This window comes from Lissotriton helveticus, chromosome 5_1 (genome assembly GCF_964261635.1).
Source record: "Lissotriton helveticus chromosome 5_1, aLisHel1.1, whole genome shotgun sequence".
Taxonomy (NCBI): Eukaryota; Metazoa; Chordata; class Amphibia; order Caudata; family Salamandridae; genus Lissotriton; species Lissotriton helveticus.
Window position 1 is genome coordinate 496,998,565 of NC_136065.1, and position 26,401 is coordinate 497,024,965.

A 26,401-nucleotide genomic window follows, 5' to 3' on the forward strand; every position below is an offset into this window, starting at 1 on the left:
GGCTGTGCTTGCTTCCCTGCCCCCCGGCTGTGCTTGCTTCCCTGCCCCCTAGCTGTGCTTGCTTCCCTGCCCCCTGGCTGTGCTTGCTTCCCTGCCCCCTGGCTGTGCTTGCTTCCCTGCCCCCTGGCTGTGCTTGCTCCCCCGCCCCTGGTTTCCCTGCCCCCTGGCTGTGCTTGCTCCCCCGCCCCTGGTTTCCCTGCCCCCTGGCTGTGCTTGCTTCCCTGCCCCCTGGCTGTGCTTGCTTCCCTGCCCCCTGGCTGTGCTTGCTCTCCTGTGTGTCTGTGTGGCTCTGGGTGTGTGTGTGTGGCTCTGGGTGTGTGTGGCTCTGGGTGTGTGTGGCTCTGGGTGTGTGTGGCTCTGGGTGTGTGTGGCTCTGGGTGTGTGTGGCTCTGGGTGTGTGTGGCTCTGGGTGTGTGTGTGGCTCTGGGTGTGTGTGTGGCTCTGGGTGTGTGTGTGGCTCTGGGTGTGTGTGTATGTGGCTCTGGGTGTGTGTGTGTGTGTGTGGCTCTGCGTGTGTGTGTGTGTGGCTCTGCGTGTGTGTGTGTGTGTGGCTCTGCGTGTGTGTGTGTGGCTCTGGGTGTGTGGCTCTGGGTGTGTGGCTCTGGGTGTGTGGCTCTGGGTGTGTAGCTCTGGGTGTGTGGCTCTGTGTGGGTGTGTGGCTCTGTGTGGCTGTGTGTGTGTGGCTTGTGTGTGGCTCTGTGTGTGTGTGTGTGGCTCTGTGTGTGTGTGTGGCTCTGTGTGTGTGTGTGGCTCTGTGTGTGTGGCTCTGTGTGTGTGTGGCTCTGTGTGTGTGTGGCTCTGTGTGTGTGTGTGGCTCTGTGTGTGTGTGTGGCTCTGTGTGTGTGTGTGGCTGTGTGTGTGTGTGTGGCTCTGTGTGTGTGGCTCTGTGTGTGTGGCTCTGTGTGTGTGGCTCTGTGTGTGTGGCTCTTTGTGTGTGGCTCTGTGTGTGTGGCTCTGTGTGTGGCTCTGTGTGTGTGTGTGGCTCTGTGTGTGTGGCTCTGTGTGTGTGTGTGTGGCTCTGTGTGTGTGGCTCTGTGTGTGTGGCTCTGTGTGGGTGGCTCTGTATGTGTGGCTCTGTGTGGGTGTAAATGCAATAGGTCATTCATTTGCGAGCTATTAAGCTATTGGCATTGTAAATGACAATGCCATTTATTTAACGATTAAGTTAGTGGCAATGTAAATGACAATGCCATTTATTTATGATTTAAAAAATAAATAAAAATAAATGTCATGAGCAATGCCAATAGCTCTACCTTTAATAATGCCGAGACCATTGCATTGTAAATGCTTGTTTCCTTTATCACCTCTATCTTGGAATCTGAAGACTGTAGGTTCACAATATTAGTGGGAGATCTGAACTCCAAAGTCTCTACGCATAATCTAAGGGTATTTTCTAACACCGAAAAAAATGAAGCCCTAAACATTCCCTCAGCTCAATTCCCGAACAATAGCAGGACAGACAAAAGAGGAGTTTTACTTGTAGAAGGTCTGAGAAGCTTAGATCTTATAATTGCTAACGGGAGGTTGGGGAAAGATATTACAGCAAACTATACCCATAAGGCTCCTACGGGGAGATCAATTCTTGATTATCTAATTGTCTCTGCAGATTTTTTCACAAAGTTACAAATATGGAAGTCTTGGGAAATGTTTTTAGTGATCACATGCTGATTTGCTTTAAAATTGACTTCATTTGCGATAAGGTAGGCTCCTGGAATTTTAAAGGTGCTTCGGTAGGGTTTAATGTAACAAATGGTAGAAGCCACTGGAACACCCAAGCGACCACTAAACTAAAAGCGCACCTATCCTTACTAATAAGAGATCACCAGCTCTTAGAATCAGTTGAGTGTGATCGTATTCAACCCGATTTTCTTGAAGTCTTTTCCCATAACATTGGCCTTTTGGCTAAATCTGGCAAACCTACTCATGTTCCTGCTCAACGGAGACCATATTTTAACCCATTGCTCACTTTAAATAGGGAAATAAATAAACTAGTGAGGGCTCAGTTCCTGGATTTTTCGCATGAGCGAAGCAATTTAATAAACCTGCTAAAGAGAAAAAGACAGAGGAAAAAACGCTCCCTATGGCAAATAAAGGAAGATGGTGTATGGGCACAGATAAAAGAGGCAGCTTGAAAAAATAACTCAAAAAGGTACTGGGAAATAATTGCCGACTGATGCGGCACTAGGGTGAAATCTCTTTCCATACCCATAAAAGAAGTGGATTGGAAACTTTATCTGCTGGAATTGTACTCTGGGAATCTCGATTCTTGCAGATCTGATATTGGGGCTTTGGATCAGCATTTAATTTCAGTACCCAACTATGTCCACTCTATCGATGAAGTGGTCGGGCTATTAAAAAAATGCGATTCTCAGGAGCAATGGGCCCTGATGAAATTCCCATGACGCTAATCAAAAAGGAGCCTCTTTTGTGGGCTACCTATTTAGCTCCATTATTTAATTTTTGCTATTCTAAAGGGAAAATTCTACCATCTTGGTCAGGAAGTATTTTAATTCCTCTATACAAAAAGGGCCTTAGATCGCATCCAGGTAATTATCGACAAATAGCCTTACTGGATGCGACGGGGAAAATATTCGCACGAAGAATCCTCGATCACCTTACTGAATGGGTGGTAGAGAAGAAAGTACTCCCCATTGAGCAAGCAGGCTTTAGGAAAAACCATTCTACGCTAGATAATATTTTTATGTTCAAATTAATAGAGGAAAAATACACAATCTATCGTAATTCAAATGTATTTATGGCTTTCATTGATTTTTCTGCAACCTTCGATAAGGTAGATCGACCTTTATTATGGGGAAAACTGCAAAAAATGGGTTTGCCTCCCCCCCTGCTATCCTTGATCATAGCACTCCACTCGCAAACTTGGTGCAAGATATTAATGGGTGGAAATCAAGAATTATCAAAAGTAATCCCTACCGAAAATGGTCTCAAACAGGGTTGCTTGTTAGCACCGCTGCTATTCTCCTTATATATAGCAGACTTACCTGATTGTTTTGCTCAAGATGATGGAAATGCCCCGAAGATTAGTACCCGTCCTTTTGCATGTCTACTATATGCAGACAATATAGTAGTACTGGACTTAACCCCTATTGGGGTGAATAGAAAGTTGGCTTCCCTACACAAATATACTATGGCCCACTTTTTGAAAATAAACGTATCCAAAAGTAAAATTTTAATTTTGAAAAGTTCTAATAGTAGAAAATTTTAATTGGCAAATCGATCCTGAAAGACTGGAGGTAGTAGATTCATACCTCTACTTAGGGAAACTTTTAACAAGCAGCTTGAAAAATAATCCTCACATTTCACACTGCTCTAGTAAAGCTACTTCACACGCCAATGGCTTGCACATTTTTTACAGCGCTATGGGTAGGAGAATTTATTTACACTTAATGACAGTTATAAAGGCAAAAATCCCCCCAACCCTGCTTTATGCGATAGAACCAATCCATTTTAAGGACTGGAGTTTTTTGGACAAGGTTGAAGGTCAGACGCTTACTTATTTTAGGTCGCATGAATCTTCTGCCCTTGGATGACCTTACAGCAAACTGGTCTCAGAATCCGAATAATGGGAACATTTGGCATTAGTGTATGCTGAGCACCCAGACACTGGACCATGTTTTGTTTGTATGTCCGGCATTGAGCCGTTATCGTTGGCTCCGTCAGATGTTTTTACAAAACTCTGTTAAAAACGTAGCATCAGCTCGAGATTATTTCTTTTATCCTAAAAACGAAGCAGTGTGCGTAAAATTATTTAATTATTTTAAGGAATTCATGTATATATTTTAACCCTGTAATGATGATCTTACAAGATTATGTATAACATGTAGCATCAACCCGAGACTATCAATTTTGGACACAAAACAAAGCAGTGGGACTAAAATTTTTTAATTTCTCTTGTCTTTTTAGCACACTTTTCAAACATGTCGCTATCCTCTTAGCTAGCCTTTTAGCTAGCCTCTCCATCTGTAAAGCATCAGTATTTTAGTTTTATTAATTTGTATTTTGCACATTGATAGGCAGCTATTAACTGCTATTTTCTTTTAATTGGGGTTAGGTTGCTTTTGCTTCCCACTATGTTCTGTTGTTAATTCTAAAAACTTATATGCAGTGGGATTCAGGAGGTATTTTTCTTGTGAGCTGGCTACTACTGAATTGCCTTATGCACAGGTCTGTTTATGCCCATGTTTTATTTTACTTCTAATTTTAAATTGATTCTCTAGTTGAAATGGAACTTCTGTTTTTTTATTAAATGAACTGTCAGCTTTTATAATGTCCATTGTACATCCTAGGAGTTGTAATGTGGAAAATCTCAAGTACTGTATGATCTGGGCTTTCTGACAATATTGTTTGTTTCTACATATTGAAATTTAGCTAATCGAAGGCAGGCGCTTGATAATTTTATGATGGTTTGTGGATTATGCTTGTTATGTGTTTCTGTTTTATTTGTAATAATATGTATGCATTTTATGTGGACCTCCTAGGAGTTCCAAATCTTTAATAAATATATTGAATTGAATTGAGTAGAGTGCAGTGTCGGTGTTGAGTGGCGTAGTGTGGAGTGGCACTGAGTTGACTAACGGAGTGATTAGAGAGTTGAGAACAATGCGTATGTAAAGTGGAATATCGGAGAGTGCAGTGGCGTAGAGTGAAATGGCTCAGAGTGGCGTAGTGTACAGTGGGGTGGCGTAGAGTCGAACTGCGTAGAAAGAAGTGGCGTACAGTGGAGTGGTGTGTGGTGTAGTAGAGTGTAATTTAAACTAACATATCATGAAAGTGGCTGAAAGGATGAACATGAAATTTGGCAGGAATATATATATTGAGGGAGGGAATGTAATTATTAGTAGTACCTCTAACTTGTTTAAGTAGTGTAAAGTTATAAGACACTAAATAGTTATATGCTGGTCTGCAGTGTACAGCAGCAACTAATTACACTTTCCACTCCATAGGATATATATTCATGTCAAATTTCATCTAAATCCGTTCCGCCACTTTCATGCTACATTGGTTTAAACTCCTCTCTACTACATCACATACCACTCCACTCTACTCTATGCAATTCAGCTATGCCACTTCACTCTACACCACTTTACTCCACTCTATGACAGTCTTCTCTATGTCACTCCACTCTACACTAATCCATTTTCCACCCTACGCTATTCTGCTCTACTCTATGTTATTTGACTCAAAGTCATTCCATTTAATGCCACTCTTCTGTATGTCAGTCCACTCTACACCACTCAACTCAATGCCATTCCAGTCTGTTCTTGGCTATGCCACTCCAAACTATGCCACTTCACTGTTCCCTGTACACCAGTCCACTCTACACAATTTCCACTCTGCACCACTTCACTCTATGCTACTCCTGTCTATGCCACTGCACACTATGCCACTTCACTGTACCCTACTCCACTATATGCCACCCCATACTAAGATATCCCACTCTACTGTACACTACGACACTGCATGCTATTCTACTCTACGACACTCCACTCTATGCCACTTTAATGTTATCCACTCCACTCTATGCTATTCCACTCGACACCACTCCACTCTATGCTATTCCAATGTATGCCAATACACTTTACAGCACTCCATTCTACGTCACTTCACTGTACTATGTGGTTAGCAAGTCGAGATTACTGTGTACAGAAGCACGCAAGTTATAGTAATTTAAAGGCAGAGCATTAATTAGAAATTGAAGGTATAACTATAACTTTTGTAAAACAACAAAAGAGTGTCGTGAGAGAAGTGTGTAAGCACTAGACACAGAAGAATTCTCCCTCAAGAAGTCACAGTGGAAATCAGCGGGGTCCGCTCCGCAGTAATCTGGCGTTGTAGCACACCAGGGAGGCATTCAGCTTCTTCTGGTGGGCCCGATGATGAAGCATGTCACCACCCAGGGTGGTGAGTGAGGGCTTCCTAAAAAAAACCCCCGCTGATTTCCACTGTGACTTCTTCAGGGAGACTTCTTCTCTGTGTCTAGTGCTTACACACTTCTCTCAAGACACTCTTTTTTGTTTTACAAGATTTAACAGGGTGACCAAGAGTGTCCTTTTCCCTCTCTCTCAATTTGCTATTACATAACTATGACTTTATCATTTCTAATCTTTGTGTAGTTTAAGTTTGGTTTCTATAGATAGAAAAAATACAATCTTCCCAACCATAACCAAGCTTTAACCTTTGTTTTTTTCATTGAATATATACTCATACGCAATGAATTTATTTGGGACCTACTGTTGTACACTGGTATATGGAGACAGAAGATAAACATTTCGGGAAATGTATACATGATAATCTAGAAATGAAAAAATTAACTGAACCCATGATCTGACTTTGGCCAGTAGGGCTTCAGTAGATTTAAACTGGAGGCAATTAGGATGGTACACTGTCATCATCTGTAAGAACCACTAAGGGGACACCCACATCACATACAAAGCTGTACATGTTTTATTACAACAGTGAGTTTTATGCGGGTCAACATGAATACTACTCGGTCTGAGATGCGTTTTACTTTTAACGAACCCTAGCTTCTTAGTTTTTGTACTTCTTGAAATAAAATCTGTCTCTATCTGCTTTTTCTGTGTTTTATTATCCACCTGAAAAAGCTATTTTTAGGTTGGGCATTCCAGACAGCACATTGTCTTGTTGCAAAAGACATATTGTGGTCTCACCAAGAACATACAGGGGCTTGGAGCCACCACTGCTTACCGTTAGTTTCTTTCCTGTCACTCTCATTTGAAGGCTTCTTATTAGATTTTTTTTTGCCAGTCCGTGTTTGTCCCTGCCATGAAGCACAGCCTCTTTAGTCATGTCTTATGTTTTTTTTCTTTTTGTTTAAGTACTCCATGAGAGTGCATGTGATTTCCTAATATCTCTTTTGTGTGCTTTTATCCCCCTTCCTCTCTGTCTCCATGTGCTTTTCTCTCACCACTCACACTTTTGTTGCTCGCTAGCCCCTGTGATTCTGCCTCCCACACTCCACATTGCTCTCCTTAGCCCGTGTTCTCCCCAACTTACCTCTCCCCACCCGCCATATTGCTTCACCCGGCCCACTGCAACCAGCTCACCCACTTTTTTTAAAAATCACTTCGATTTCCAGTTTAAAACAGAGCTTTCCTGCTACTTTAAAAAAATGTACCAACCATCTCAGATCAGTAAATAAAAAGACACAGTGCCCTTTTTAAGAGTGCGCAGGTGTGTGGAACGCATTTGCGTGCCTACAAAATGAGGCGTCACTAGGTCTTTTTTTTCACCCTGGTGCACAGTGGCTGTGATGCTGTTCAACATTGCTAAACACACCAACAAATCCAATAGGTCTCATAGGCGAGACCTATTGGATTTGCCAATGTTTGTTTAAAGAAGACTGTGCCAGGTTTTTTTCATTTATGCTAAATGATTTGTTTAATATAGGAATGGCACCTGAATTGTTTGAGAGCTTTATCCACAATGTGGTCACCTATTCGGAAATAATATTTATCAATTAACATGCAATTCATGGCTGTGCCTTACCTGAAAAATCGGCTGTTTTCCGAATCCATAGAATGACACTCACGTTTGCTGCTAGAGATGTCGCCGGCCTTTACTACATTTGTCCAATGGATAGGACTTTTACAGAAGAACACTCCCATTCCTCTTGGCCTGGCTTGCAGTCGCCATGAAGTCAGATGTAAAGGTATTGCAAAATATTCACCTGGCATCACTGCAGGAAGTACTACTGGCTCTGTGAAGACCAGCACAATACAATGGAGTAAGAAGTTGGGCATTTTATTTGTATGTTTACAAAAACAATACTTTCACAATAATTCATTTCTGCCACCTGCATCAACAGAAGGAATTGCGATTCCTAAATAGCAATTTTTAAGGAATCGCAAAAGCCTAAGCATGTAGGAATCGCTATAAAATAGCGATTCCTACACATTCCTTAATTGCTGTCCCATTCATTCCTATGGGCCTCCAGGCCCATATTAATGAATTGGAGATTGCATGAGCAATTTGCGAGTACCAGTAGGTACTCGCAAATTGCTCATACAATTTCAAGGGTTCAAGGGTGCCAAAATGACACCCTTTGAAACGAAATGACACGAAACTTTGAAAAATGCACAAAAGTGCATTTTTCAACGTTTTTGCAAATTACCATGAAGTTCAACTTCATGGTAATTTGCTACTCCTATTAGCGAAATCGCTAATTTTTTAACTTTCATGCATTGCATTTAGGGAATCTCAATTTGGGATTCCTTAAATGCAATCGCAATTTAAGGAATCGCAATCTAGAGATTCCTTCAATTGCGATTTTTGCATTTGGGATGATGCATCCCAAATGCAAAAATACCGGTCGCAAAGGGGCAGATTCTGAGAATCTGCCCGTTTGCGACCGGTTTTTACTTTGATGCATGTGCCCATCTGTTCTAAGTTAGCGACGGGTGAGAGGAATGAGTGTGGATTACTTACACAAGCTACTGATCTCCACTACTGACGAAGAATTAGAACAAACACACACTTTCAGAGGACTTTTCGTTGTTTAATCTTGATTTATAGAGCCCATGACACTTAAAATATACATTTAATTTAGAGGGTGATCCAAGTGCCCATGTTGGGAAACCGGCTAAGCATCATGGCACCTAGTTATATAACAGTTCTTAAATAAATGGTGTAATTAAAGGAATACAATTTAAAGACAATAGGCGGAATGTCTTCTTCTTAAAGAACAAGTCACTTACCTCCGGTAACGCTTTGTCTGGTAGAGATTCTATCTAGCCGCACATTCCTTACCTTAGAATAATCCCCGGGTGGCAGACTAGATCAAGAAATTCTCGAGAAGTACACCTCTGCACCGGTAGGTGGCACCGTTCGGCTCCGCATCAGCTGTACTGGAAGTGACATACACAGTACCTGTAGAGTTGCCACCGCGGCTCACTGACATCAGTTTATTTTCGTGACTTTCCACACCAGGAGCGCAGAGGCACCATAAAGACTGACCACTGGTGCGAGTTTCTAGGGCCCTTCATGCTCCCTCAGTGCCTTCTGGAGAATGGCGCGTCAATCCTTGCAGGCCTTCGAGTCATGGTCTGTATCAAGGCACCACAGACAGACCAAGTGGGGGTCTGTCAAAGACATCGGTCTGACAGGCACCCACATGGTTTGAAACCAGCCAGTGTCTTGAAGAACATCCTGTCACACCAGCAGCAAACGTTTTCCCAAAATGTTTTCGAAAAAGGGTAAAAAAGAAAGCCAGTCTAAAAGTGACTGAAGGGTAGCTCCTCACGGATCTGCAGTATCTGGCGCAGAAAGGAAAGAGATCATGTCAGTGCGCTGAGGTGGCGTCTATATAGGCATCGCATATGTCACTTCCGGGGCAGATAAAGCTACCTACGTCACACAGGGGTACTGCTTGAAAATGTTCGGATCTAGTCTGACGCCTGGGGGAATTCTAAGGTAACAAATCTATAGGTTCAAGTGCCTATCAGATACTCTATGCTCCACGACCAACAATACAGCAGGCAAGATGTTAAAACAAGGAAATTATCTTTTACTATAATAATAATAGAAATTTATAAAGCAGACTAATGACCCATCATAGCAAAGACTGGCCTACTGAAAAAGTGATAGAAATGGCCACGTTTGCACGTTTCGCTTGCAACAGTGCTTGTCTTTCATAGTCCGTAGACACAAGTGGAAGGCATTCCAGGCCATGGCAGTGAGGTAGGAAAAAGGATGCCTCCCCATCCTTTCCATTTAATTTGCAGAACCGTCTCCAAAAGGACACCAGAGGAGCAAAGAGTTCTCCCCGGATGATATGGAGTAAATCTCTTGGCCAGATGCACAGAGCTGGTCTGATACAAAGCTGTTTGGGACAAAAGAAGGCCTTTAAACCGTATACTGTCCTTAACTGGCAACCAAAGAAGCTCTTTAAGATGATGATGAATATGAACCCCTCAGAAAACCTTCAGTAGGAGGCGAGCAGCTGCATTCTGAACCAGCCGAAGTCTCTTCAGCTGGTATGCCGGAAGGTCCCAGTAAAGAGCATTGGAGTAATCAAGCCGAGAGGTAATGAGAGCATGAAAGAATATATTCTGGGTCTCCAACAGCAGTAATACAGAAATGTATTACAGGTTTTTAAAAGTCCAAAGCAGAAGTCCACCACACCCGCCACCTGGGGGTGAAAAGTAGCAAAGTTATAGAACTTTAACCCTTAAGTTACGCACTTTATATGCCGGGGCAGGTGGGACTCGAAAATGACTGGGCCAGCATTCACCATCCCACAATGGGGGAAGGGAGGGGGACGCAAGCCAAATAAAAGGATCACATTTTGGCATTTCACTAAATATCACTGCACCGTAGCCAATGGAAGACAACGTCAGACATGACTTAAATCCGTGAAAGGCATTGGGGCGTTCCTGCCGAGGGTAAGAAGATGCTGATTGTCATTAGCATAGGACACAATCTGGACGCCAAAAGACTCCACCAATGTTGCTGGGGGACTCATGTATATATTAAATAGTGTCTGGCTAAGGGCCAAGTCCTGAGGGACATCCAACTTTAAAGGTTTGGGATCAGATGCAAACCAAGCTACCCAAACAGACTAGCTTCTGCCTGTTGGGCCTTGATGCCTTCGGGCTTAGTAGCGCGTTATAAAATGTATTTCATTTCATTTCATTTCTGTCAAAAAAAGAACAAAGCAGGCTGGTGTTGATCCACCCACACAAATATTTTCTAGGCGGTGCGAAAGAATGGAATGGGACATTGTATCGAAGGGTGCCGATAGATCATGGAGAATCAATGCAATACTATAAAATGAAAGGCTTACTACATTCTGAAATTACGAAAGCTATGCCAACCATCATTGAGAAATTAATTCTGAAAAGATAGAATAGAGTGAAGAGTTAGAAAGCCTTATATATGCCTGCATCAATCATCTTCATCAAAGTTTTACACTTCATTAAATTTACTCTTGATAATGCAACAAATGAAATGATTTAAAACAATAATTTAAAATGCTTTACGGTGAGCGTATCTGTCCATTTAGTGAGGATATGCCTACAGTCCAATTCGATATGAATGGATGATCCGGGAAGGCTCCAGCCACATGGTTTTATAAATACAAGCAATTGTGCACTGTGTGCACCCAAGCTGGTGTGGCAGAGAAGATGACAGCCCAGAGACTGCACAGCATGCCCTCCATACGGCAGCCAAACGCGCGATGGTAAAAGCACTGTTTATGTTTGGCTGCTAAACTGTGTTAACCTGCCTATTTTGCACATTTTTAAAAAAATCAATAACAATTTTTATGAAGCTCTTGGTTTTAAAGGTTCGATCCTTTGTAGGAGTATTTCGCACTGTTTGCACTTACGGTCTGGCTCTGCCCCTCCCCGGTCCACCGCGGGAGAATCCCGTTTGTTGTGGAGGGAGGAGGCATTTCCGGCGGCAGGGGGGGGGGGGGGGGGGTTTGGCGCTAGAGCGGCCCTGCCTTCCCATAAAACCCGGATGCCACCCAGGGCGCGAAGCGGGCGCGCAGGCGGCGCGCCAAAGGCAAGCCCGTCTGCGCCCGTCCGCGACCGGGCGGGGCCAGGGGCCACCACTCCTGCCGGTTTCATTCCAGCTATCCGTTACAATGCCCAACAACTACGACTGCTATGGCCTAGACTGGGGGAGGGGTGTGAGAAGTTGGCCTGATATATGATGCTCACTAGTTCTAGTGATCACCTTGTATCAGTCCAAACAACCATTATGGTGATTGGTTGTAAGTCAACCTTATAGACCAGCTATCCTAATGGTAGCATGGACAAAGCAGTCTTAGGCTAAACTCTTTTGGCATGTGAAGCCAGCTGTTTTACCACATATAACCCCTTGAATACCAGATGAAAGGACAACACACAGGTTGTTATGAAAATAAACAATATATTTATTAATAACAAACACCACTGAACTCTTTATGAGATCAGAGGGCTAAGCACATGACAATCTCTTAGGAAAAATACGATAAGTTGCACAAAATTACAATGGTGCCCTACGGGCACGGCAAACCATATACTAAGTAAATGGGTTAAGGAAATCGATAGAAGGAATGGAGCTGTCCAGAGGCTGTAGGATTGCTGGGACTACACTATCCTAACCTTAGGTAAGTAATAGGAGGCCCACGGGACGCGTGTGCAGAGTGTGAACTCACACGCGAGATGCGGAACAAAGTCAATGGACAGTACAGTTTACGAAAAAGGTAAGTACGGACAGTCTTTACTACCTAGGACTAAAACGACTGGAAATCTGGACACTAGGAGAGTCAATCTACCCTAGAGCACCGAAATTGTCTTGTTACCTCACCCACGGGCTGCGGGTGCATAGGTGCCAAAGTGTGTCGGGTTTCCGCGTTGAAGTCAATGGAGCCTCGGAAAAAGATGCTGCAGGCGACCAGGAGGAAGATGTCCGGTGCGATCCCCGGGTGGATCGAGGAAGTTGAAGACCTGAAAGCAGAGGGGACAATGTTCAAAGTCACTAGCCAGTGACCGGTGTGGAACCAGGAAGGAACCAGATGTCGTCGTCGCGATCAGGTGAAGAGTGGACGCTTGTCTCTGCAGCCACGTGGACCAGGAGGTGTCTTCGACGACCAGGATGGAGGCACGAGCTGTCCCACGCAGGCTCTCGCTGTCGGCGGTGTCGGATCCGGATTTGGAGTCAACAGGCCTTGGCAAAGGCAACCCACCCGGTGAGTGGAAACGGCGTCTGGAGTGGACCAGGAGGGTCCAGGGTGCTCCTCTTTTGGAAGGGAGCAAGGGCCAGTCTGGAGCAACCAGACCAGCAGTGTAGATTTCTTGGATCGTCGTCTAGGAGGTCACTAGCCAGCCGGCAAGTGACCAGACAACGCGTCGAGCAGCAATCAAGCAAAAGGGACCCACGCAGATCTCGTGGATGCTGGAGGGCTGGTCTTTGGTGCAGGAGCTGTTCGGGGCTGGGGCTTCTCAATCTCCAAAGCACTTACTCGAGGATGCCTCAGAAGTCGTGCTGGAAGCGAAGTGTAGTCTCTTCAAGATGGCCGGTCCCACGTGTCTCGTCGCACCCACAGGTCTCAGCTGTGCTGCAGATGTGGGTAGAGGTCAGGGAGGTCTGGGAGTCCGGGTCTCGTCGGGCTCTGAAGTCTGGATCCGGCAGGAAGGACGACAAAGTGGACCGCTAGGACGCTTGATGGTGCCTGCAGTTGCAGGGTGGACACTACTTGCCCACAAGGGAGATTCTTCAGTCTTCTGTGGAGCAGAACGTCGAAGTCCAGAGTTTCTTCTCGTAAAGTTGTCAGGATAAATCTAATTTGGAATGGGACCAGCTCCTACCTTTATTCTCCTAAAGGGGGCTGCACTAGTGACTAGGTCCCTCCCCTGGGTGGGACCAGGAAGGGGGGTGGTTACACCCCCTATCCTTTGTCCGGTTTCGCGCCAGAGCTGGGACTGGAGTGCCCCAGCAACTGGTTTGAACCGGTGTATGCACAGGGCACCTTGTGTGCCCCAGGCATGTCTCATTCCTTTCAGGCCTCCCTACCTCAATACACAAAATCCTGTCTGGGGTGGTGCTAGCACCTCCCAAGGCAGGAAACCCTTTGTCCAGGCCTCCCTCGCCGGAAGGACTCCCAGCAGCAGGAGGTCAGACTTGTGTCTGTGGAGGCAGCATCCATTTTGTGATGCTGAGGCTCGGGTTAACTTTAACCGGGGTTCACAGTTACATACATGTCGTATCCCTCAAGAAGGGTGGAATGCTACCCCCGTCGCCAGAATTGGCGAGGGGGTAGTATTCCAATTCGTATGACACCTTACTCGACATGTTTTGATAATGTTATACCAGAGTTAGCATTCAACCGCGAGGATTATAATACACTTAAGAGTATATGGTATAGCGTTATCATGGAACAGCTATAAGGACTTGGTTCCGCAAGCTGCAGACAGGCTCAGCTCATGCTAGAGCACCATCTCACATAATTCCAAGCACTCTGCCTTCAGGATTGATAAGGCCTGCCATAGGAGTGACTGATAGGAATATAGGTGTCCATTTTGGGGTTAGATATAGGTATACTATATCTACAGCAAAGGGTGATTACACCACCTTGCCCCAGCTGTCTTACCAGCCAGTTGTGTCTGTTTAGATGGCCAGCATGGGGTGGCATAATACATGCTTCAGCCCCTGGTAGGCCCTGGGTGCACCTGTGCCCTGGATACCTAAGGTACACTGTACAGGGACTGATAAGGTGGCCCAGTACCAATTGGTAAATGCACCTAAAGTACATGGATGTCAATTTAGAGAGAGAACAGCTAGGCTGTGGGTCTGATTAGCAGGCCCACAGCCAGGGAAAGTCGTAAACCAGTGAAGCAAAAAGCTAAAATCTGGGGTGACCATAGGATTGCAGACCCCACTCTCCTACATGGACATCGTACGAAAAGTTGGCGGACCTCAACCAGGTGTGGCGTCTGTCCGCCACTGTCGTTGCCATCGCTCTACCTAGTGAGTCGGTGGTATCCAGCCCACACCGGATAGAATATTTGGCTGCATCCCGGCCCTCCACAAGGGCTTGGCTGAGTTTGGCCCGTACCTCCAACGGACACTCTGGCAGCACTTCCGCAACCGTATCCCACAGAGAGTGGGTGTAGCGGCCCAAGAGACTGCTCGTACCTCTTGGATTCCCTGTCCGGCGGTGCCGACGGAAATGCGGTCTGGGAATTGGAGGCCTGGATGACCAGACTCTCGGGGGTGGAGTAGGTGGTCAGGAAACATGGGTCGCCCGGGGCCTATCTACGGGCGAACCAGTAGCGGGCTTGGACCAAGTGCCCAAAAGAACGTCTGTTAAGGCCTCGTTAAACGGCAGCAGAGGCTCGGCTAAGCATGAATGCGGCTTAAGGACCTCAGTGAGGAGGTTAGTCCTCACGGCCACGACGGGGAGCTCAAGGCCCAAGGCCTTGGCTGCCCTCATCAACACCACACTATAGGTTGCCCCCTCCTCCGTAGCCACGGTAGGAGGCGAGACAAAGCCAGTGTCAGGCGAAGTGTCTATACCACTGGCCTCCCCAAGTTCACCTGCCCAGTCCTCATGAGACTGGCATTCACGTGCCAGAGGGTCCTCAGACCCCTCCCAATCCTCCTCATCACCCATCTCCTGGTAGTCAGGTTCAACATAGGATGGGTCCGGTTCATGGAAAGTAAACTCTCCGAACGGCGTCATAATCGGTGCCGGGCGGCGCCGCTTCGGCGCCGGAACCGGGTCGAGTGAGATATCGGGGACGGCGCCGCCCGAGGACGGCGCCGGTGGTGACACCCGAGGGGACGGCGCCGAGGAGGTCGTTAAATCCACCGGCGATGACCCGGATCCAGCGGGGCCCTGCGGCGCCGGGCCCGAAGGCGCCGGCGCCGAAGCACCCGACGGTGTCGGGGCCGGAGCCGCCGACCCGCTAGGACCCCCAGACGGGACCGCTGGGCCCGAAGGCGCCCGTCGGAGGAGAGCGGGACCTCATGGCCATGAGGAACCGCTCGATCTCCTCCGGCGTCGCGTTAGGCCCAGGGACCGAAGGGCGCGTCGCCTGCGACTCCGACGGAGCCGCATGGGCGGTGCCACATGAACCCCCAGCCGCGTCGCTCGAGCGTCGGGGGGAATCAGAAGAGCGATGACGTCTCTTTGACTTCTTGTGCTTACCTGACGACTTCGACCCAGAGGAGTGATGTCGACTCCCGGAGCTATGATGGCTCCGTCCCGCGACCGTTCCCTCAACCTCCGTCCGGACCGGGACCTCTCTTGGCGCGGGGCCGACTGCCGGAGTTCGAGCTGCTTACGGGACCGCTCCCGTCTAGCCTTCGAAGTCAGGGCCCGGCAGTCGGAACAGGCCTTGTGGTCGTGGTCGACGCCGAGACAGTGGAGACAACGACGGTGAGGGTCCGTCACCGACATCAGTCGGTCGCAATCCTCACAGGGCTTGAAACCAGGCATCCCTACCGGCACCGATTAGGAGTCGAAGACTCGAAAAAGGAGATCAAAAAGAGAGTTAGTCAAAAAGTGACTAAGATACCACTTTTTCCGGATCTGCGCTGCTGGCGCGGAAAAAAGAAGAACTGATGTCAGCACGCGGAGGCGGCGTCTAAGTACTCCGACGACGTCATCACGGCGCCCACGACGCCGACGACGGACGCGGAGCCGCAGACGACGCCTACCGACGCGCAAGGGTACTGCTACGCAAAAAATTTCCGGATCCAGTCTGACGCCTGGGGATATTCTAAGGTAAGGAATCTAATACTAACGTGTCTCTTTCAGATTGAGCAAAACTCCTGGGTTCATAGACAGAGAAGGTGCCGGGACATGTGAGCTGGCCACCTTGCTTAAAGAGGCTAGGGAGGGATGGGCCACCCAAGGTTCCTCTGACGAGCTCAGGGACTTGGGGGCAGTCAGGGAAGAACCCATCACAGACGACCCGTTGGAGCTAGGGACCAGGGACGAGGTGACCAGGGTAGGTGGAATTCATCTGTGCCATTGGAGGGGACTACTTCTGTTGCGACTCACTCCTCCAGCTTCTGTGGGGCAGAATCTCCACTACTCGGGCCTCGATGTAAGTGAGCCTGGACAAAATTGGATCAGGCTTCATGATTAAGATCACTAACTCCCTGGTGGAAAAATGGCCTCCTACACAAATGGGATCGGGGTTGGTTTAGGCCAATCCATTAACCCGGGTTGTGGCGGGTCCTCGCCTTTTCCGTTTGTGTCTAGGGCTAGCCACCGGGGATGAGGGGTAAGGGCCTGGATTTGCCCCACCTCTCCCCCCCCGACCCTCTACCTGCCGAACCACGTCACATGAAACAGTCAGGTCATGAGGCACACCTAGGGCCCTACTACAATAAGGTAAGGAGCAGGTGGGTAAGGGGAGGCTGTCCCTAGACAAGGAGAGCCTTCTTTTTGCCAGATCAAATTCTTTAGATACCACCCCCACTTCCCAATTTAGAAAGTCCTCTATAGTGGAAACATGGGAAGCGGCAAGCGGGGCGGCACCTTAGCAGAAGGCAGATGTGGAAGTAGGTCCCTTCGGTAATGACGGCAGGAGACAGCAGAGTTGAGTTGGAGGAAGCTTTAATCAGGACACATGTAAGCAGATAGAGAACCAGCGTAACTGCCACACAAGCAGTTCCAACCCAGTCCCTAGCAATGCACCCCACATTCCAGAACATGAAGAATGTGAAGCACAGGAATATACAGGACACCGCACTTTGTCACCCCTTTGAATTGGACTCCGTTGTCCGATAAAAGTGTTAGCAGAAAACCTTCACATTCAAAGAGTTCTTCTAGGAATTCAATTACCATAGAAGACTCAACTGAATTAACAATTTTGATATCAGGCCACCGAGAAAACATGTCAATGCACACAATGACATAGCGGTTCTGAGTTCTAATTCGCACAGGACCCAAAATGTCAATAGAAATGTCTGTTCATGGACCAGAGGCTTGTTCCCTAATGACCATTGGCTGTGTTCTGCATATCAGGACCCTGTCTGAACATGCACACTCTACACATGCATGCACTAGTCTCTCCACATGCACATACATAGCTAGCCACCAGTAAGCCTCCCTGATCCTTTCCTTTGTTTTGTTTTAGCAATCCCCATGTGTGATGCATGAGCACTTCCAATCAACTTGTCTCTCAAAATAAATGGTGGAATGAGTTTGCTACCATGCATGAGGAGACCACCTACCGCAGCAAGATCTTCTCAAGCGTTTAAAAATCCCTTGATATCCTCCTCACAGTCCTTCTTCTCACACCAACCACCAGAGACAAAGGAGAGGACTCTCTGCAAAGCAGCATCACTCTCCAAATGTTCTCTCCGTACACTCTCAGAAATGAGACGTTCACTGATCAGGCATACATTTATTCTTCTTCAAGATCCTTACCACCAAACCACTCAACATCATCCACCAAATCACCATCTTCACCGCCGAGCCTAGAAAGACAGTCTGCCAAGACATTGTCAATGCACACAATGATAAAGAAATTTAAACTCACGGTGCCTCGCTCTTTTTCTGATGTTCTTGTGAAAGTAATAAATTGAAAAGATAATTGCTGTTGGGGTCTCTGGGGTAAAATTGTGTCAGCTTCGTAGTAGATATCAAATGAGCAGCGTGGCTAGGTCATCGCCAAAATGTGGAAGTAGGTCCCTTCGGTAATGACGGCAGGAGACAGCAAAGTTGAGTTGGAGGAAGCTTTAATCAGGAAACATGGAAGCAGAGACCCCATCCAGACAGAGAACCAGGTTAACTGCAACACAGGCAGTTCCAACCCAGTTCCTGGCAACGCACCCCACATTCCAGAACATGAAGAATGTGAAGCACAGGAATATATGCAGGACACCACACTTGTTTTCTTTTCCCCACGCTTCTTTCACCCTTTAACACCATCAGCCCCTCCCATCCCCACATTAAAATGGAGGGAGAGCCCTCACGACCAAGCACTAACAATGAGGACAGACCCCAGCAACAACAACAGGCACAAACCACAACCTCAACAAAAACCTAAAAAGAAAAAAAGACAGTCACAACTACAACTGTAAGGATCAGGGCAAAAACATATTCTGTGGGCCACAACAAACCGGTTGGCAAAGAGAAATGTACAATAGAAAATACAAATATGCCACGGACCAAGGCAACTGTTCACAGCTGTCAAATCAGTCCCAGAAGCTACAGACACCCACACTCCCAGAAGAAGAGCCAAAAGAGGTGGCCCCACACTGCCACTTCCTGCTGCTGACAGGCGTAGGACGGGCCTGCCCTCCGTAGGAAATTAGAATGTTTCTGCCGTGACTGGGTATTACAGATTTGTTAAGGGGTATGGGTCCACTGTGACTCCCCTAAATGACCTCACCTCTAAGAAGATAACTAAGAAGGTCAATTGGACAGTTGGCTGTCAAAAGGCCTTTGATGCCCTGAAGAAGGATGTTTGTGTCTCGCGTTTGACTCAAGTCCTGCAGCTTCCTTGGTCACATGCCCCAATTGTAACATCACACTCCCTAGGTTCATCTACTTGCCTTTTAAACCTATTAAGGTTGGAGTTGTGAAAGCAAAGGCTTTTGACAATATAACAGTGTTTAAATGTCTTCTATTGAACGCCAGAAACAGAGTGTTGAATGTGCCTCGCTCATAGAAGGGGAGAATATTCAAATCGTCTTCATATCCGAAACGTGGACAGATTATAGCTCTGGTCCTGACATTGTGAAAGCCACTCTGCCAGGCTACCTTTGTCATCTCCTCAGCAGGCCTCTAAAAAAGGGGGGCCTAGCTATAATATACCACGTTTCGATTAAAGCTACCTTTCATATAGCCTCTAAGGTGGCCTGTGAGGCACTCGCCTTCAGCTTCCGATTATCAAATCACCACACCTTTAAGGGCATCCTGGTATATAGACCTCCAGGACCTAGACGCACCTTCACAACTTCTATTGGGAATCTGCTGGAAGAGGGGATGGGTTCAGACTTCTTTACTATCCTAGGGGATTTCAACTACCATTTAGAATTATTGGAGGACTGACACAGTAGCCCTCACACTCACAAATCTGATGAGGAGTGCTGACCTGAACCAAACAGGTGACAAGTCCAACGCACTTGGCAGGACACACACTAGACGGTATCTTTTCAAATCATCCCAACCTACAGTTTACGGGCATATTGCCTTTGACCTGGACGGATCATATGGGAGTTCAATTTGAAATTCTCCTAGATGCCCATGCCATGACAGAGAAAGGCCCTAAGATCCAGATTCAAATCAGATCCTGGAACACTATTAAAAGCACAGACTTACAGGCAGTACTTATGGCCTCTATCGGTCTGTTACCTTCTGATCCAGAAGAAGCAGCCACTCACTATACAGCTTGGGTAGAGTCAGCCTGTAATATACTAGCTCCAGCTAGAATGATACGCCCGAGATAAACCTAACCCCACAGCTCCCTGGTATTCGGATGACTTGAGCTAACAAAAACTTTCCTGTAAGCTTCTTGAGCGAATCTGGACGAGGAGAAACAGAAATATGGACAAAGTCTATCTCTCTACAAACAACTCCTATTTTTTTTTGTGTTCAAAAAGTTTTTATTGGATGTTTCAGCAGTAACAAACAGTAATTAGATCCAGTAGAGCAATTATGTTCAGAAGTGTACAGTTTAAAAGCGCCATATAATGCGTTACAACAGTAGTCAATCGAAAATTCAAGAGTACAATAACCACTAATTCACGTCGGAGGTAGCAACATGTATCGCACACTCATCAAGCATTTAGAGACAGATATTGTGCATCACTGGCTACAAGGAAAAGGATATCTGAAAGGCAATACGGTGATGGGAGAATGCAAGTGCTAGTGCCTGTGAAGTAAACAGTGGTCGATTATATTAAGGTGGCTTATGTGTCGTAAAGTAAATATCAAGGGTTGACCACAGTTTTCTCGTGGGGGGACGCCACGGCGTCTGTTGGAGTGCGATGTTATCTGCACCGCGTAGGCTGATTATCCAATTCAACCACCCTGCGAAGTTGGCCTTATTGGTATCTTTCCAGTTACTAAGGACTGTCTTGATCGCCGCCGTGAGGAGGAGATCGAGTAAGGCCCTATCTTCTATTTCAAGGGAAGGGTCTTGGGTGAATCCGAAAACAAGATAGGGGAGCTCTTTAATCGGTGTAATGTGGAATAATTTTGATATAAATTCAAATATCTTCTCCCAAAACTGTGTTACGCAGTCGCATTCTAAGATAATATGAGATAGATCACCCTCCGCGTATTTGCAGTTCCAGCAGAAGGCGTCTGTGGAGATATTATGTGCGAATAATCGCGCCGGTGTCCAGAAGGCCTTGTGTAAGAGCCAGTATTTCGTTTGCGAAAGTGTAGGGCTGATTTTGTGTCTCATACAGGAAATCCATGTATTGGTCCAATCCATCTCTGTAATAGGCTTGGATGCAAGGTTGTCCCAGAATTGTGTAATTGGGGTAATGAGGCTAGGACATTGAGGGCGACTAAGTTTATAGAGGGCGGAAACCTGGTGTCCCAACCTGTTCGCCCTGGCTAGGTACGCTGGAAGGGAGGGTGTAGTTCGGGAGAGTTTGGCTTTGGACAGTGCTGTTTTTACGTTAAGGAAGTTATAAAATTCAATTGGTTCGAGGTCGTATTTGGTTTGTAGGTCGCTGAATGGGACAGGGTATGATCCCGTAAACAGCTGATACGGAAAAAGTATGCCTTTTTTGATCCATGATGTAATGTGTAGGGGTTTACCTTTATATAAAATGTTACGGTTGTCCCATAAGGATTCCCAGCGTGATCCCCGAATGCTGTTTTCCAGGAGTCTGTCAAACTTTAAAAGAGCAGATTTTGTGTTATGGAATATTGATTTGGAGTGGGATATCTTATTCAAATTAGATGAAAGGGCCGCGCTAGGGGAGATACCCTCTAGGATCTCGTTCTCAATTTCTAGCCAAACTGGAGTATAGTCAGGTGAAGGCGAGAGCCAGTGCGCTCCCTGCTTGGCTAGAAAGGCGGTTTCATATCTTTTGAAATCAGGTAGGTTGACCCCACCAGTGGTTTTGTCTAAGCGGAGTTTTTTTATGCTGATTCTGGCTCTTTTCCCTTTCCAAAGGAAGTTTGATAAAGTCATGTCTAGTTTGTGGTAGAAGTCAGGTGTAAGAGTGAGAGGGAGCATAGATATGAGGTAATTAACCAGTGGCGATATCATCATCTTGATGGTCTCCACTCTTCCCCACCACGTAATGAAGCGAGGGGACCAACCCTCCAAGTGGGTTTTGATTTTGTTTAAGGTTAACTTTTCATTCCGTTGGAGGGTCTCTATAAGGGAGTCGCCGAATTCAATACCAAGGTATTTCACAAATTCTGTTTGCCAGCAAAGCCCTGAGTTCCCTAGTACCTCTTTGGCTGTTAAAATATTGAGTGGTTTGACCTCAGATTTATCCCGGTTGAGCTTGTATCCCGAGTATGTGGAGTATCTGTCAATGGTGGACATTAGTGCCTGGATAGAGGTGTCTGGTGATTCTGTCACAATCAGGATATCGTCCGCATAGGCGGCAAGTTTGACGCATTTATTCCCAAATTTCACACCTTTAATGGATTCGTTGTTTTTTATATTAACTATTAGGGGTTCCATTGCTAATAGGAAGAGCGAAGGGGAAAGGGGGCAGCCCTGCCTCGTCCCCTGCTCAAGGGAGAAAGGGTCTGATAATGAGCCATTTATGCCAATGCGTGCGGTAGGTGAGAGGTACAGGGCCATTACCAAGTTAGTGAATGTGTCCCCAAGATTAAAGACGGACATACAGCTCTTAAGGAAAAGCCAGGACACTCTGTCGAACGCCTTTTCTGCGTCGAGAGTAATAGCAACCGCGGGGTCTGCGAGCAGTCTGGCTTTTTCAATGACGTGACAGAGTAATCTTGTATTATCGTTAGACATGCGCTGTTTCATGAAGCCTACTTGCGACGTACTAATTAGTTTTGGTAGTTGCGAGTTTAGTCGTGTGGCTAGGATCTTTGCATATATCTTGCAGTCTAAGTTGATTAGGGAAATCGGCCTGTAGTTTTTGGTTAACAGTGGGTCCTTGCCTTCTTTAGGAATGACTATAATGGTGGCTTCACTCATCGATTTTGTTATTCCTTTCGTTACATTAAAGGACTTAAACAGTTTTAAGAGAGTCGGGCTCAGCGAGTTTGTTAGTTCTTTGTAGAAACTGGCGGAGAAACCGTCAGGGCCAGGTGCCTTGTTACATTTAAGGGTTTTAATAGATGTTGTGACCTCTAGTAGGGTGATTGGAGAATTCAGAGTGGCTTTATCCGTGTCATTGAGTTTAGGTAGGCCTAATGAGTTTAGGTACCTATAACATTCTTCCGAGTCAAAGGTCAAATTATTTTTATACAGGTCTTGATAGAAAGATTTAAAGGTATGTAGGATTAGGTCCTGTTTTGTTTGGACGATATTGTTACTATCTTTGACTGAGGCTATATTGAATTGTTTTTGTTTGTGTTTTAAGTATGACGCCAAGACTTTTCCAGCTCTGTTACCTTCACATGTCCTAAGAGCCTTGAACTTGTTAACCCAGACCCCCGCTCTTTTGCTGAGTATCGAGTTGTATTCATATTTCAACTTAGTAAGTTCGTTTAAAATCATAGGATTTTCGAGATTTGCGATATGAGTGGCTTCTAGATTTTTAATGTTGACTTCTAGAGTGGTTAAATCCTTGTTTAGTTTTTTATTAGTATGAGCTCTAATTCCTATGATTACACCCCTCAGGGTGGCCTTAAGCGCCTCCCATACAGTTGCTATGTCCGAGTCATGGGTGTCGTTTAAGGTGAGGTAGTCTCGGACGGCATTCTCGATCTTTAGCTTGTTTTCTGATTCAGAAAATGTTTCGTCATTGAACCTCCATCTTTTAGGGGGGAGAATGGACCTGGAACCCACTAATTTGGTCTGAATGCTTGAGTGGTCAGAAATCAACTTAGGGGCAATGCTGGTTTCCTCTATGAGGTGTGTGAAGGGGCTATTGATGAGGATATAATCTATCCTTGAGTAGGAATTGTGAGGGGGTGAGTAAAATGTGTAATCGCGGCCGTCAGGGTGTTGGAGTCTCCATGAGTCGTGTAAGTTGAATCTGGAGCATAAGCGATGTAGACTAGTATGTGAGCGGGTCGGTTGGTAGGAACAGGTAGAGTGGCGGTCCGTTATAGGGTCAAGGGGCAAATTAAAGTCGCCTCCCACTATCAGTAATTCTCCCTGTGGTACACATTCTAGGGTCGGGGCCAATGATTCCCAGAATTCTGGGTCGTCAGTGTTGGGACCATAAATGTTCAAGACTTTGATGGAGGAGGTGGGGCCGAATGACTCCTACCCCGAACTCTGCATCACTAAAGATTACTGACTCCCGATGTGAATTGCTGTTTGAACTGCTGCACGTAGACTCTGGCATGGCCGCCCCGACAGCCTACAGGGAGGCCGCCAGCCCGGGGAGACACTCTCCCCCCTACACGCAAGTACTCTGGTTATGGGAAGGGTAAAGCACTCTGCTTGGTTGGGGTGGCGGGCAGTTCGAAGTCCGTTTGGCAGGGGGGCAGGGAGGGGGGTTTGTTCTGAACTGTTTTTGTTACTGTTAGGAATGTGTGCAAGCGGTCGGGGTCACTGCTTTAACCCTTGTGTGCGCCAGTGCATGTTGCTGGGGAAAGACAGTGATACTATGCCCCCGTAATGTTCCCTACTTCTTTGCTGTGCAAGGGCACGGCCATGAATGCAATTCAGCCTTTCAACCGATACACCCCGAACACTCTAAACACTGATGGCTGATAACAATGGCCCGGTAGTAGACGTGGAATCCACTGACTCACATTGCCCTCCCTTACGTTTAATGTCCTGGAATGTGAGAGGCTTGGGAGACAAGGTTAAACGGGGGTTGGTACTGACTGCAATTAAGCGCCAGCGACCTGCCTTGGCCCTGCTGCAAGAGACCCATTTGGTAGGGGGGGCAGTGAAAGCCCTGGACAGACGCGGCTATAAAATGTGGGTCCACTCTGAGTTTACGTCAGGATCCAGGGGGTCTGGTATACTGGTACAAAAAAACTCCCGATTCCTTCCCTTGTCGACTAAGACTGATGATCAAGGATGCTTCGCAGCCTTGCATGGGCAATGGGAGGGGAGGCTCTTCAATGTGGTGTCTGTATATATTCCACCAGCTTTGCAGTCGGTCCACCTCCCGAACCTGGGAGAATTCCTTTTGACTCTCCCCGAGGGTGAGATCATTCTAGGGGGAGATTTTAATGCTGTCATGGACGCGCAATTGGACAAACACCCCGCGCCTGCTCCACAGGGGGGGGACTCCTACTTCCGGCGCTTCGCGGCATCCATGGGTTTGACTGACATCTGGAGACATTTACACCCCAGCGCGCAACAATACACTTTCCACTCTACGGTGCATGGCAGCCTGTCGCGCATTGACTACTTCCTATCGCTGGGGGAGGGCCTCCACTATGTTGATGCAATGGTGATTCACCCGAGGGGGATTTCCGACCACTCACCACTCACATTGTCACTCTCCTCACAGACTAGTGCACGAAAACGCATCTACCCCATTAGTGCTACATACCTCAAGGTCCCACAGGTCCGTAAGGCTCTTAGAAACACAACGAAGCAGTACTTCCTTGAAAACATACATTCGGTGCGCTCCCCGGCGGTACTCTGGGAAGCCTACAAAACGGTTCTAAGAGGGCAAGCGATTAACTCCATCACGGGGCATAGAAGGCAGCTGTCGCGGGAGCTGGACGATCTGGAGGTGGCACTGCTGGAACAAACCAAAACTCATGAGAATAACCCCTCTCCCGCCGGCCTTCACGCCCTCACCCTCCAGCAACAATTATATGCTGATCACTTGCGTCAGCTGGTGAAGGGACACTTAGCCGACACTCGTAATAGAATTTATGAGGTGGGAGAAAAAGCTGGGAAAATGCTGGCGTGGCTTGATAAGCGGGAGGGCAGCTTTAGGGGGATCCAAAGTCTGAAAGATGAGAGAGGGGTGATACATACGGATCCGCGGCAAATCACAGAGTTGCTGGCGACCCATTTTGAGCGAGTATACACCCCGGATTGTGTGGTCACTGCTGAAAGGGCCAGGGCCCTCTTAGCTCCGATAGAGGTCCAGACGTTGTCGCAAGAGGCCTCAGATGAGCTGGAGGCAGACATTACTGTCGATGAAATCCAGATGGCAATTAAGGCTCTATATCCGGGAAAAGCAATGGGCCCAAACGGCATACCCATTGAATGGTACCAAGCGATGCCTGAGACCCTCAGTGTACATCTGTTAGGGATGTATGCGGATTGTCTGGAGGGGGGTCTCCTCCCGCCAGACCAGCGGGCAGCGACCATCGTGACCATCCCCAAGCCCGGCAAACCGCCGGATGAGTGCTCCTATCGGCCTATCTCCTTACTTAACGCCGAAGCGAAGATATTGGCTAAACTCCTGGCACAAAGGCTCCTGCCCCATCTGTCGTCAATTATACATCCGGACCAGTCCGGTTTTATGCCACATAGAAACACATCATTAAATCTACGGCGGTTACACGGGATATTGGCTAGAGCGGACACTATCGACACGCCAGCAGTGATTTTGGCCCTGGACGCCAAAATGGCTTTTGATCTGGTGGAGTGGGAATACCTGTTTGAGACATTGAGCCGTTTGGGACTCGGCCCTCGCTTCATTGCATGGGTCAAACTACTGTACACCGACCCGGTGGCGCAGGTGGTGGCTAACGGCCATATATCACGTACATTTCCGTTGGGGAGGGGCACACGACAGGGGTGCCCTCTATCGCCCCTGCTGTTTGCAATCTCTTTGGAACCTCTTGCGACCCTTCTGAGGACCTCACCGCTTC

General features: G+C 46.9%; 1 protein-coding gene across 2 annotated transcripts in view; it reads right to left on the reverse strand.

Annotated features, from left to right (window-relative positions):
• Window positions 1–26,401, reverse strand: part of VPS13D (vacuolar protein sorting 13 homolog D) — a 2,979,414-nt gene that overhangs the window by 1,323,219 nt on the left and 1,629,794 nt on the right. For both annotated transcript variants that reach the window (XM_078642819.1, XM_078642818.1), the window contains one exon: window positions 7,528–7,738. In XM_078642819.1, coding sequence (XP_078498945.1) covers window positions 7,528–7,738 — 211 coding nt within the window. The remainder of the gene's footprint in view (window positions 1–7,527; window positions 7,739–26,401) is intronic.